This window comes from Camelus dromedarius, chromosome 32, assembly GCF_036321535.1.
Source record: "Camelus dromedarius isolate mCamDro1 chromosome 32, mCamDro1.pat, whole genome shotgun sequence".
NCBI lineage: Eukaryota > Metazoa > Chordata > Mammalia > Artiodactyla > Camelidae > Camelus > Camelus dromedarius.
Window position 1 is genome coordinate 20,432,451 of NC_087467.1, and position 12,662 is coordinate 20,445,112.

General features: G+C 44.9%; 1 protein-coding gene across 3 annotated transcripts in view; it reads right to left on the minus strand.

The window, feature by feature from the left end:
• The window catches only part of LAMA1 (laminin subunit alpha 1), a 145,531-nt gene that overhangs the window by 87,068 nt on the left and 45,801 nt on the right, over positions 1 to 12,662 (minus strand). For all 3 annotated transcript variants that reach the window (XM_064481602.1, XM_031439158.2, XM_031439157.2), the window contains exon 4: positions 589 to 831. In XM_064481602.1, coding sequence (XP_064337672.1) covers positions 589 to 831 — 243 coding nt within the window. The remainder of the gene's footprint in view (positions 1 to 588; positions 832 to 12,662) is intronic.

Genomic DNA, 12,662 nt, shown 5'->3' on the forward strand with positions numbered 1-12,662 from the left:
CTGCTCTTGAAACAACGCAAGACTTGCGGCAGAGGACCTGCTGTGAAAAGCCCTTGAAGGGTTCCCGCAGGTTTATGTTATCAAGCCAGATGCTACCAAGGCATGGGTTGCTTTGGATTACGTGCTGACTGATGATGTGTGTGCGGCCCAGGCATGTAGAGCACTGAGCTGGAAGACCTCACAATCCATCTCCATCCCTCCACACTGCTGGAGAGAACTTCAGAGAGAAAACCAGGAGCACTGTCTCTTAGAGGCATTTTAGCTCTCTCTTTAACATTTCAACAAATATGGCTGCCCTGGTGTCATGGAAAGACGTTTTGAGGGGGATCTGATGGAGTTATTACATCACAGCAGAGTGAAGGTTGAGGGATCTCCTTGAAGGGAAGAAACCAATAAAGTAAAATGTATCAGTGGTGACGTGAGTCATCCGCAGACACCCTCAATGCTAGCTGAACCACAGCAGGCGGAGAGTCAGATGAGACAGCTCAGTGACCTGTGCCAGGAGTGTCCCATGCTGGCTCCCCGCCAAGTTACCACTGGAGCTGGGGGCTCTGAACAAGAAACAGACCTCCCTGTGGGGGACAGTACCTCTCCGTGCTCGAGTGGCACCAGCCTGGAGTAATACGAGGTGCAGATCACTTCGTCATCGGCCCTGTAAGTGGGCGGCCCCCGTCTTGGAGTTATATTGTAATGAGTCAAACACTCCGTGTCACTAACTGCGTAAAACTGCCAGGGGCTGAACTCCATGCCATCCAGAGATCGCTCCAAAATCCAGTTTCCGGGGCGAGGGGCATTAGCAGCTTTGATGATGACATAAGCAACTTGAAAGACCTGGAACAAAGGCACTGAAAAGTCTCAGTCGAGAATCAGTAGCAAGTGCTCAAACACCAAAGTGCCTCTTCGATGATGGCCAGTGGCTCTTAATGCTTTTGAGGATAACTGCTTGTTAGTGTTCATCAGAGATGTATCTCCTGAATGTTTTCCTGGTAGCATTTGTTTTCAAAATAAACTCAAAAAATACTCACAAATAAATGTGTATTATTATTACTGTTATTATGAACAGTCTTAATATTAACGTAAGTGCTTGTCTTCCTGTTTCCAATGTCCTTCTCCATCCAGATCTTGAATGATAATAGTGGTATTACACAGACAGCAGTGTCAAATGTGTTTCTAATACAGTGATTCGGAGGTAACATATCTGAATATGAGGGAAAAAGTCAGCCCACGACACACCTCTGCAATGGTTAAAACCCAGAACACGGACACCACCAAGTGCTGGCGAGCACATGGGGCCACAGGAGCTTGCACCCGGTGCTGGTGGGAACGCAGAGTGGGCGGCCGCTTTGGAAGACAGTTTGGCAGCTTCTTACAAAACTAAATATACTCCTACCACACAGCTCAGCAGTCACACTCCTTGGTATTTCCCTAAGTGAACAGAAAACTCCCATTAATGAATGGATAACTGAAGTGCGATACAGCCATACAGTGAAATATTATTCCATGACTTAAAGAAAAAAAAGAGCTCTCACGCCACAAAAAGACATGGAGGAAACTTGAAGGCATATAGCTAAGTAAAAGATGCCAATTTGAAAAGACTACACACTGGATAATTCCAACTGTATTGCCTCTGGGCTTTTTATTATTTTTTTTTATTTTTTGTTTCAAGTGTCTCCTCATCGTAGTCCTCACCAATTCTAGGGATACAAGAGCTCCTTAAAGTTAACCCACCATAAACCAAAATATTTTGCATTCATCTACAGTTCTTCCCCGGCAAGGACAGTTTTGTCTCATAATAAATATGTTCACCTATGAGAAATGTACCCCAGTAAAAGTTAGTCTGCAAGAGATGTGTGATGTTCTACCTGTCCACGTTCATGTGCAATTCTCCTCTAGAACACAACCACTGTTTCTAAAGCACAATAAAAGCAAAATAATGTTCTTGGATTTCAATAATGAGGAAAATCAGGAGTTGTGTATCTGTTATGAATGTTTGTATCTGGAACTAAATGTCCAATGTTTAAAAGTCTAGAACCACCTTCATCCATTTAAACCACTTGTAAAAATTAAAATAATGGAAAGACTATTTTGCCCTAGCCTAACATCTCCAGAAAATTCTCCCATGAACATAATTACATGTTTTTTCTTTTTGTGAGTTTATTTTTTAAAAACCCTTTCCCTCAGTTTTATAATCCACATATTCCACAATTTATATATATGTTTGATTTACTATAGTCTAATGCTACTGAAATGCCAAACACTTCTTGCACACACCTGGCAGTCAGCCTTACTGTCTCCTCTAGAACTAGTCCTGAAGAACATCAGGGTTTTGCACAGCGTGGGGACGGTTACTTTCACCCCCACAAAGATCTGGCACTGTGCCAGAACACCAGGACGGAATCCATCCTAAACAGCTTTCCACTGGGTTTTCATATGGATGCCCGAGCTAACTGGAGGGACCCCATCACTGTCCAACTGCTTTGCAAATAGCTTCATCACAAAAAGAGAACTCTATGAGCACATGGACCACTGCAGAAGATGTTAAAACAGACTTTACAAAGTGGAGGTGCCAAGTGACAGTGCGATCAGGCAGCCCATCTGACGGGGATGGAAGTCAAGGTCATTTACGAATGGAATTTACCTTCTGTTTTCCACTTTCACATTTGAAAATGGAAAGAACCAATAGGTCCACCTCATGCGTGTTAAGAGTTTCAAGCGTATCATCTCATTTAATCCCAAACAACCCCGTGAGTTTCAAGTTCCTGTGGTTCCCATTGTACATCTTAGGCAACTGATGTACAGAGAGGTTAAAATACAAACCACTGAGTTTCAGGTCCCCAGGAGAAACCAGGGGCCTCACTCTGGCGCATCCACTATACTCGCCCCCATGTCCACACACAGTGAGGGCGCGGTGCCAAGACGGTCACCTGCAAACCAACAGAGAGAGGCCCCAGGAGTTACCCTGCCAGCCTTGATCCTGGACTCCTAGCTTTCAGAACTGTGACAAATACATTTCTGTGTTTAAGCCACTGGTCTTTGGAATGTGCTCTGGTGGCCCCAGCAAGTTATCACGAGCAAGTCTGCTTCCCCAGTTGTGCGACGGCAAGCAGGTCTTCACGCCTAATACAGAAAATGTGAGGGGTTCTCTGCTAACATATAGAATGTGAAACTTTTGCCCAGAGGAAATCCATGACACTTCTGTTGCCCCTTTGCCGACTAAGCTGCCTTTTCCCTTCACATAAGGTTGGCTGAACACAAACTGATGACACAGGGTTTCAGTCCATTCGGAGTCACTGAGGTCTTGCCAGACCTGCAGCTGATACAGCCACTTTCAAATCCGCTTTCATCAGGGTTTTCCACCAGGAGGCCTTTGTTAACGATCACTGGAATGCACACAGATGGGGCCACAGAAGTAAAGGACACGTCCACCAAATACCATCCAGACAAGACTTTTCACGTGGGCCTCAGTCTTGACTTAAACGTGTTAAATCCACCTCAGGCACAGAGATAAGAAAAACACACAGAGCCTGCTTATCCAATATCAGAAGTGAGTTCCACATGTGCTCAGTCAGGGAAGTGTCTCCCTCTGCATGTGACCTGCAGGGGCCCAGGTACCACGTCGGGGCTCCCCGGCTGGACTCTCTACAGAAGCACTCACCTGCCTCCCTGGCCGTAACTAAACAGCGCACAGAGGAATGTGTTCTCTTACACGGTGACTACGACCTTTTCACAGGCGAAAGTGATTGAGGTTAACAGTCAGATTATGTTAAAAAAAATAGAAAGAGTTATGTTGACTTAATAAATAACAGTGCTCAATTACCTCTATAAAAGTGACGAGCTAAGCTTTGTAAGCTTTATTTCTCAGGACATGATTAGGAAATAAAATTTAAAATGATCATTTGAGCTAATACTTATTATTCAAGAATAAAGAAGGAATTATTTACTAGAAGGCTAATTACTGGTGCAGGTATGACTCACTTCTGGCTTTACAGAGTGAAGGTCACTGAAGCATCTGATCAAATGATAACCACGTGAAGCAGCGACAAAAACGAGGCAGAACCAGAGACGTTTACTTGGCACACAGGACCCATGAGATACGAATTTTAGGTAAATCTCTTATGGGCATCTTAAAATGTCATTTCTATTCTATTTTAGTGGCTGTTTTACTGTTATCTCCTCATTTTAGGACCAGTATGCAAAAATCAACAGACAAAGGAAACAGCTTCATGACTGACAAGAGAACTGGGGATAAAAAAGGTTTGTTTCTCTTTTAATTTGGTGCTGTCATTAGAAGTGCAGGATAAACACATCAGAATCCAGTCTCCTTTTCCCCCTTTCTTTTCTTCTTGCTTTTTCTTTTTATTGAGGAAGGAGGGACTGGCCACCAGTCGTAGCACATTTAGATCGAGTAAGTTTCTTTCCTTAAAATTCTTAAGATTCATGTCTCAGAGAATCAAGGAATGCTCACTTTGGAACCAAGCTTGGAGTCTTCAAGTGGACACTGAGGAGAAGCCAAAGAGAGACAGGCGATCACCAAGGAAGAGCGGGCGGGGAGAGGAGCCCACCTGAGAGCGAAGAAGAACGGGGCCAGCTCCCTGAAGGTGGGAAAGGGGCACTTAAAACACGGGCCAAGGAGTTCCATTTTCCATCAACTAGAAATGTCATTCCAGGAAGAGCCCACAGGTAAGCTGTCCCTGGGCCACTGTTTCCAACTCAGGGTGTCTAGGAGCGTTATTCCAACAAGCACAGGCTGAGCTGCTTAAGACTCAGAACCGGGAAGTTAAGAGGCGGGTCTGTGTGTAAGGGCTCCACGGATCTCCCCCAGAATTGCGCCCCATGTTCAATTTCCCTAAGGGATGACTTCACTAAGTTTTGTGAAGATTAGCTGGAACGACCTCAAACGCACAGCCAGGCATGTCACCAGATGCCCTTTGTGGGGGTCTTCAGTGTTCCCCCGCCCATAGGTGCCCTGTGACAGCCGAGCCCCCAGAAGAGATCACCCTGCCTGCGCAGCGCAGTTACCAGCCATCCCAGGACCTGAGAAATGCACCTCTCCTGTCCCCCGACTCCTAACCACCACGTGGCCAGAGCCATCCGGTCTTCACCCATGAACATCTTGGCCTTCGAGATAATGCTGGGCTTGTCCCCAAAATCCTGTGCCTGTTTGTCCACACTGAAGCACAGGTGGCAGTAAATACCACTCCTTTCCTCTCCCCGTGACCATGGAAGGAGGCTCAGAAATTTGTCCTGGAGAGTGAAGGGTCAGCAATATTCCAGTAAAAGCGACATTGGACAGGGTGGTCTAGACGGTGGCTGCAGAGATCAGTCACCTCTGCCTCCGGTGTCACAGGCTGAGTGGGCAAGTGCACACCTGCTCAGCGGCCTTGCCCTGTGGGTCCAGATCCTGAGAACAGTCTGCTTAAGAGAAAAGCAGAGACGTGGCCCCAGAGGAACAGGGGCAGCTCGTCTCCCAGGTAGGAAAACGGCTGCTGCTCTCCTGGACAGGCGGAGGGACAGCAGAGATGTTACTCTCAGAGAAGCGGCCCCCGGGGACACAGGGGGCTGAGAGCACAGGACTCCTCCTAACACTTTTTCACTTGAGGGTCATCCAATAAACACTGCTTGAGCATCTTTGTAACAGGACCCTGGCAGGTGCCACAGATACAGGTGGAGGACATGGTGGGTGTGGCTTGGATGCTCTAATGGGAAGACTGAGGTGGCCAAGTCCCCTGGGAGAAGGACAGAAGGCTTTCAAGGTGTCTGGGGGAGGCCAGTCTGGTCTGGAGAAGGGTTGGGGGTCACGGAAGACTTCCCTGAAGGGTCTCTGAAAAGAGGGGGAGACTGAGCAGGAGACTTCCAGGTAAGGAGAGGAAAGATGCAGAGAGACAGAGGCAGGACCCTGTGGGGCCAGAGCACGGAGCGTGTAGACGCGGCAGGAGGCCTGGCTGGTTGGCTTGAGTGTAGAGATGGGAAGGGACTGGACAGGCATGGGTATTTGCAGCATGCGGAAACTTTCAGACCATCAGAGGACCCTACACCAGGGAGTTGCCAGGTCACCAGGGATGAAAAGATCATGGAATTGGATGCTGGTGTCGGGAAATTGTGAGAGAGGGTAGTGCTGAGATAGTTAAGATCAAGACTGAATAGGGAAAAACCCAATAGGTCTTAAAGAGTTTTCCAAAAGATCCAATGTGAGTGAGAAATAAACACAGGCCAGACCTCCTCTCCACCTCAGGAAGATGGGACAAGCCTCTCCCACATGGCCCCGAAACCCACACTACCCTCTTCTCTCCTCAGTCGCAGAGAATTTCTCGCTGGAACATTTGGAAGCTCAGCTTCCTCTCACTCCCTCTCCCAGTCCTCGCGGTGCCCTCTTGTGCCCCAGCCGAGCCAGCAACAGATAGGGGTTTACATCTCCCATCCCTCTGCTTATCCCTCATCGTGAGAAAACAGTGCCCTCGCACCCCAGGAAAGTACAAGGGGCCCCTAATCATTAAGCCTTGCAAACCCAACTGGCGGCAGCATCTAGAAAAGCCGTGCAAATCTGCACTTGACTGACTCCCTTAAACGTTAACTTGTGAGTTACCCATTTACAGCACCTGGATGCAATAATAATGTGTTTCTTTGGTCACTAAATCTAGCCGAATCATTTATAGTTTCAGCACCAGAGAGATTAGAAAGCATTGTTTTGCTTTTGCAAGATTTCATTCTGAACGTGGGACCGTGACCTACAGCCTATGTGAAGATTCTCATCTTTCTTTCGGTACTGCTACCTTCACTGAATCTGTCATTTGTCAGGCATCGAACTGACAAATCATTCCATTTAAAGCTTTTTAAAGAAAAGAATATCTAAATAAGGGTCTTACGCAGGAAGGCTTTTGTTTATTTAAAAAGATGTGGTGGGCATGAAAATTGGCGCCACCACTATGGAAAACAATATGGCGGTTCCTCTAAACAAAATGAGACATAGAATTACCATAGAATCCAGCAATTCTACTTCGGGGTGGATACCCACAAGAATTGAAAGCAGGGACTCCAACAGATATTTGTACTCCAATGTCTACTGCAGCACTATTTACAATAGCCAAAAGATGGAAACAAACTGAATACCTATCTATCATAGATAAATGGCTAAACAGACTCTGAGTTGCAATGGAATATTATTCATCTTCAAAAGGGAATGAAATTCCCACACATCCTACCACACGGATAAAACTGGAGGACAGGGGTGAGGGTATAGCTCAGGGATAGAGTGCGTGCTTAGCGTGCATGAGGTCCTGGTTTCAATCCCCAGTCCTCCATTAAAAAATAATAAAATAAATAAAGAAAATATTTTTTAAAAACTGGAGGACATTATGTTAAAGGAAATAAGCCAGATACAAAAGGGCAAATACTATACGATTGCGCTTGTACAAGTTACCTAGAATACACAAATTCACAGAGACCAAAATGAGAACTGTGGTTACTGGGGCTGGGGAGGGAGGGAGAATGGGAGTTATGTTTAATGGGCACAGGGTTTCAGTCTGGGAGGATGAGAAAGTTCTAGAGATGAATGCACAACAATGAGAATGTAAGTAATGCCACTGACCTGTACACCTAAAAGTGGTTAAAATGGTCAAGTTTTTGTTATATGTATTTTACCACAAGGGGAAAAAACGATGTGAAAATAGTGGGAGAGAAGTGAGTGGTACAGAGAGTCAACATTCTGTGGACGACAGAGACTTTGAAATTGAACGTGGGCAGAGACCAACTCTGCAGAAGCCAGCTCAGCCACCTGGAGGGCAAGCCAGTGGCTCAGAGGGGACGTGTGGAATTCTGTCTTCCCCATGACCCTATTTCCATCACATTCTTAGCTCTGGTGAGGCGTGATGGTACTTCACAAAACACAAAGTTGGAGCCCCAAACTGTTAGGGTTTGGAGATGAAAGGAGGCCCCTGCGTCATGTGACCAAAGACCCACAGGTCAGAGGGCGGGCTCCCCTGCTTGGGGAGGTTTCCTGCATCCCGGCTGACCTCGGGGCAGCCCCACTGCTCGCCTGGAGCCTGGTACGAGGCTGTAGGTGATCCTACAGGTGGCCATCCCCGTGGACAGCTAAGAAATGGTTATTTTGTGGGCTTTCTTGTGTTTCTCACACATGGAGAATAAAGGTACGTATCCTCTGATGATAGACATAAAATAGTAGAAAAGACATAAAATGTTTAATTATAAGACTGACAGTTCTCACAGTTCCCTCTTAAGGGGGAGAAGAGGTCTTGGAAACTATTAAAACTACATTATATCAGTCATTTTATGACTTTACGTTTAAAAAGATTATTAAGAATAACCCAAATTTGATTTATAAACTCTTATAGAGGGCGGATATGGGAACTTAATTTTTCTGTAAATCTAAAACTTCACTATGAAATAAACTATTTAAAAAAGCATACACACACACTAAGACACAAATCAACTTATTTACAAAACAGAACCAGACTCACAGACATAGAAAACAAACATGGTTACCACGGGGGAAAGGGGTGGGAAGGGATAAATTGGGAGTTTGAGATTTTCAGATACTAACTACTATATGTAAAATAGATAAACAATAATTTTCTACTGTGTAGCACAGGGAACTCTATTCAATATCTTGTAGTAACCTAAAATGAAAGGAATATGAAAGGAATGTGTGTATGTATATGGGTGGCTGAATCACTATGCTATACATCAGAAACTGACACATTGTAAACTGACTATATTTCAATAAGGAAAAATAAATTTAAAAAAAAGCACACACACAAGAAAAGAACTCTTCATACACATTATTGTAGTTATCAGTTACTCTAAGAAAGCTGAAAATTTAAGAAAAGAGTGCTTAAACCACTCCAGCTGGCCGCAGAGAAGGCTTCACCAAACGCCCAGGTACGCTGGCTTGGAGAGCAGTGGCCCCCGCTCATTACCCGCAGGTTTTAATTTGTAGTGATCACAATCAACAATACTGGGTTATGAACTTCAGCGTTGCTAAGAGACTAGGTCGTTACTTGTTTCCAGTGCGGAAGAAGGAACGACAATTACGTGATGTGACAGAAGTGCGCTAAGTAATGCCACTGCAGTAACCATCCTGCAACATGCAAATGGACCAAACCAGTGCTTTGCACACCTCAGACCCACACAACGCTATTTCCAATTATATCTCAATAAATTAAATTAAATTAAATAGGTACCGAAAAAAGAAACTAGAATAACCCAAACAAACTAACAAGAGGATGGACACACAAAGTTTTGTATATTCACCAAGTGAAATATTGCTCAGAAACAAAAGGAACAAACCACAACAAACCGGAAATAAAAGGCACAAAATGGACACGAAAAGAACAAGCTGTGTGATTACATCTGTACGACATGCTATAGCAGGCAAAGCTAATCCAAGTGAAAAACTTCAGGATTGTGGCTCCTCTGGCCAGCGGGAGGATTGTGGTTCCTCGGGCCAGTGGGAGCGGCGGAGGGGAGCCTGTGGAGAACTGACCGGGACAGGCGCGGGGGAACATCCCAGGTGATGGACATGTCCCTCCCCACCTTGATAAGGATGCGGCTTACACACGTGTCTGTATTTATCAAAGCTCATCCGACTCTACCCGTAAAGTGTGCGCACCTCGCTGTGTGTAAATCGCATCTCAATAAAAAGGAAAGTGAAAGAAGCTTTTATGATCTGACTGGATGTGCTATTTTAGCTCCACCAACAGGCCTTCCCTGTGCCACTCTCCCCCGGGCATCCTTCCTCACCCCCAGCTCCTTTCCTCCAGCTGGTCCTGCATCTGGGTTGTTTCTCTGGCGCCCTAAGCTGTCCTTCTTCTGTGTGCTTCCTGCTTGCTCAACCTCCACCCCCCGACGCTGCCCAGCAGAAGCCATCTACTTTACTCACCTGTTTCCCCCACTGGGCCAGAAGCCGCTGAAGCCGGACGCAGCCTTACCTAACAATTAAAGGTGCAGTGAAAATGCCGATATATATACATACATACATCTGTTGTATCGCTTCCCTGGATGGAGCCACTGTCCTGTTCTTTGAGGAATCCTGAGACCCCAGCCCTCTGTAACAGTAGACGTCATGAATTATTAAATATACACAGTGTTCTAAGATACGATGGAATGGATCAAAAGAGAATTCCTGGCTCTTAGGATCAAAGGGATTAAAAAACTTTTTTTCTTATGTTAAAAACTTTCTGCTTCTATAGCAGAATAAAGGAAGTTCTGTATAGAGAAAAAGTCAGTTGAAGACATTAAAACCACAGGAGATATTTGGAGGTACAGCAGAGAGTTTCATGAGTTACTCTGTATTTTTATTAGTTACAGATTTCTTTTTAAAGATTAATATATTAGATGTTACAATTTGAATATACTGCTAAGTAAAAAGAAAAAAAACCTAACATTAGCATGGATTCCAAAACGTATTTTTCAAAGAAATATTTCTTCAGAAATATTAAAACTTAGCTTTTTTTAGCTTTACTATAACAGGAAGAAATAATAATTCCAGAACAGACCTCCCTTTCTTTCCATAAATATACAAAAAGCTTTCTTTTCAAGCCAAAACAGTTGGAGAGATGAGAAGTATATTTTGACAGAGTCCTGCCAAACTCCCCTCACTCATTTCCCATAATCGTCCCAAGGCCAGTCTAAGACGCCTGCAGAGCAGGAGACACCAAAACTGCGCGGCCGACACTCCGCCGTCCAAAACAGAAAAAGGAAAATGGGGGAAGGTTTGGTAAACTAAGTTGCACTAACTGGAAAAATGGTTATGCTTGACTGTTTGGCAAACCACCACAGATGATCCACAAAGGGTAAAGCTTAAAAATAAATCCTGTCGGGAAACGCAGCTCCACAGATGGCCTCAATTATTTCCATTTTCTTCAGCTCCCTGGCCTTTAACGTTGAACTAGTAAGGTGCACTACTGTTTCCCCTCTTGGGCCCATAGCTCTTTGTGTCACCTAAAGACAAAGGTATAGCCCCGAAAAGATAAGCTATCTATGGGCGGGGGGTGCAGAGAGACAGCTCTTTTCAGAATTGTGAGGCAGTGGGAGCTCAGAACAGGTCTCCAAGTCTTCACCCCTCTCCCCCCAGACAGGCTGGGGTTGCCTCATGTTTCCTTCACCTGAGTCTCTGCCAACTTCAGAGACTGGGAGGTGCACGGAGCACAGAGGAAGATGCTGTGTGACACTGGGGGCCAGAACACTGGGATGCAACTTCTGCCTTTTTCTGGAACACTTGTGCTGGTGCCCTGAACTGCCCTATAGGCCGTCTGCCTTAAGGCTGCTGTGTGAGGAAGCCACGAGCCCACATGCAGAGTCCACACAGAGAAGTCCCAAGACCACACGAAGAGAGAGCCTTGGCCAGCCCCCAGTTGCCCAGCACCCACTTCCCAGGTGTCCAGACCTCCTCCTCCAGATACCCTAACCCCCTCCCCCAGATGCCCAGACCCCCCCTCCCCTGCTGCTCCACTGCATGGAATGATTGAATAAACAGAATGTTATTTTGTTTTTAAAAAACACGAATTCTGGGAATAGAAGCTACCACCAGAATATCCAGAAAGATGCAGCCTGAGACACACCCACTCACACTCAAGTCCCCTTCCTGAAATCTTGCCCCACAGAAACAAACCCAGAGGGATGTATGAAATGAATGCTGTCTTCAGCCCTAAAGTTTTGCAGTGATTTCTTACACAGCAACAGATAACTGGGAGAGAAGCTGTGTAGGAGAAAACCAGATGAGATAATAAAAATGTGAAAACAAGAGACAGATCTCTGAGAATAGCAGCTTCCTGGAGAACAGGACAAAAAAGATAAAAACGTCTGGAGGACAAGGATTTCCTCGTGTGGCTTACTTCCAAATCATAATGAAGAGCTTAAGATTTCTTCCAATCCGTTTGCCTTACCAAAGAAGTTCAAAAAAGCTTACTATCTGAAGTTGGTTGAGGCCAGTGTGAAGTAAAAGAAAATCGAAATAAAATCACTTTGAATAAACACAAGTACACAGTAATGGTAATTTCTACCAGGGTTTCCAGGAAGAATTTCTGCTGGACCTCTTTTAACAAACAGCCAAGTCTCACTTGTAATGAGATGCTCCAATTTACATGCAACTCTTGTTCTCAAACTCTTCCAAGATTTTCTGCCTTCAGCATGCAAAATTTGTCTGTTCTTTTCTTGTTTACCCTGTCAAGGTGCTTAGCAAACACTTTACATTTGGATGATACAACAATAATCCTCAATCCAGCTCAGGCCAATTTTTCAGAAATTTTTTTGGGGAAAAAAATAACAGCAAATTAATGTCCAAATTAACGAGGTTTTATAAAGCCCAGCAAACAAGCAGCTCTTGTCTAAAAGTTTGCATAAAACAAAGGCCCTTCTGTGATTCTGTTCCCACAACAAAGTGCTACTTCCTAATTAAACCTACACAGAGTATAGAAAGCAGACGGCTTCAAAAAGCAGCCTTTACTGTCAGCGCCATAGGAAACGTTGCCCTTTTTATGAAACATGTTTTGTCTTCTAAAGGAGCATTATACATTTTCACCCACAAATCTAACCCCTCCCAGTGAAAATTTTGCCCAGGTTTAAACATTTTTTAAAGGAGACTACAAAGCACTGATTCATTTTCCTGCTTCTTGGCCAAAAAACACACGTCAGGGAGCCCCCCAATC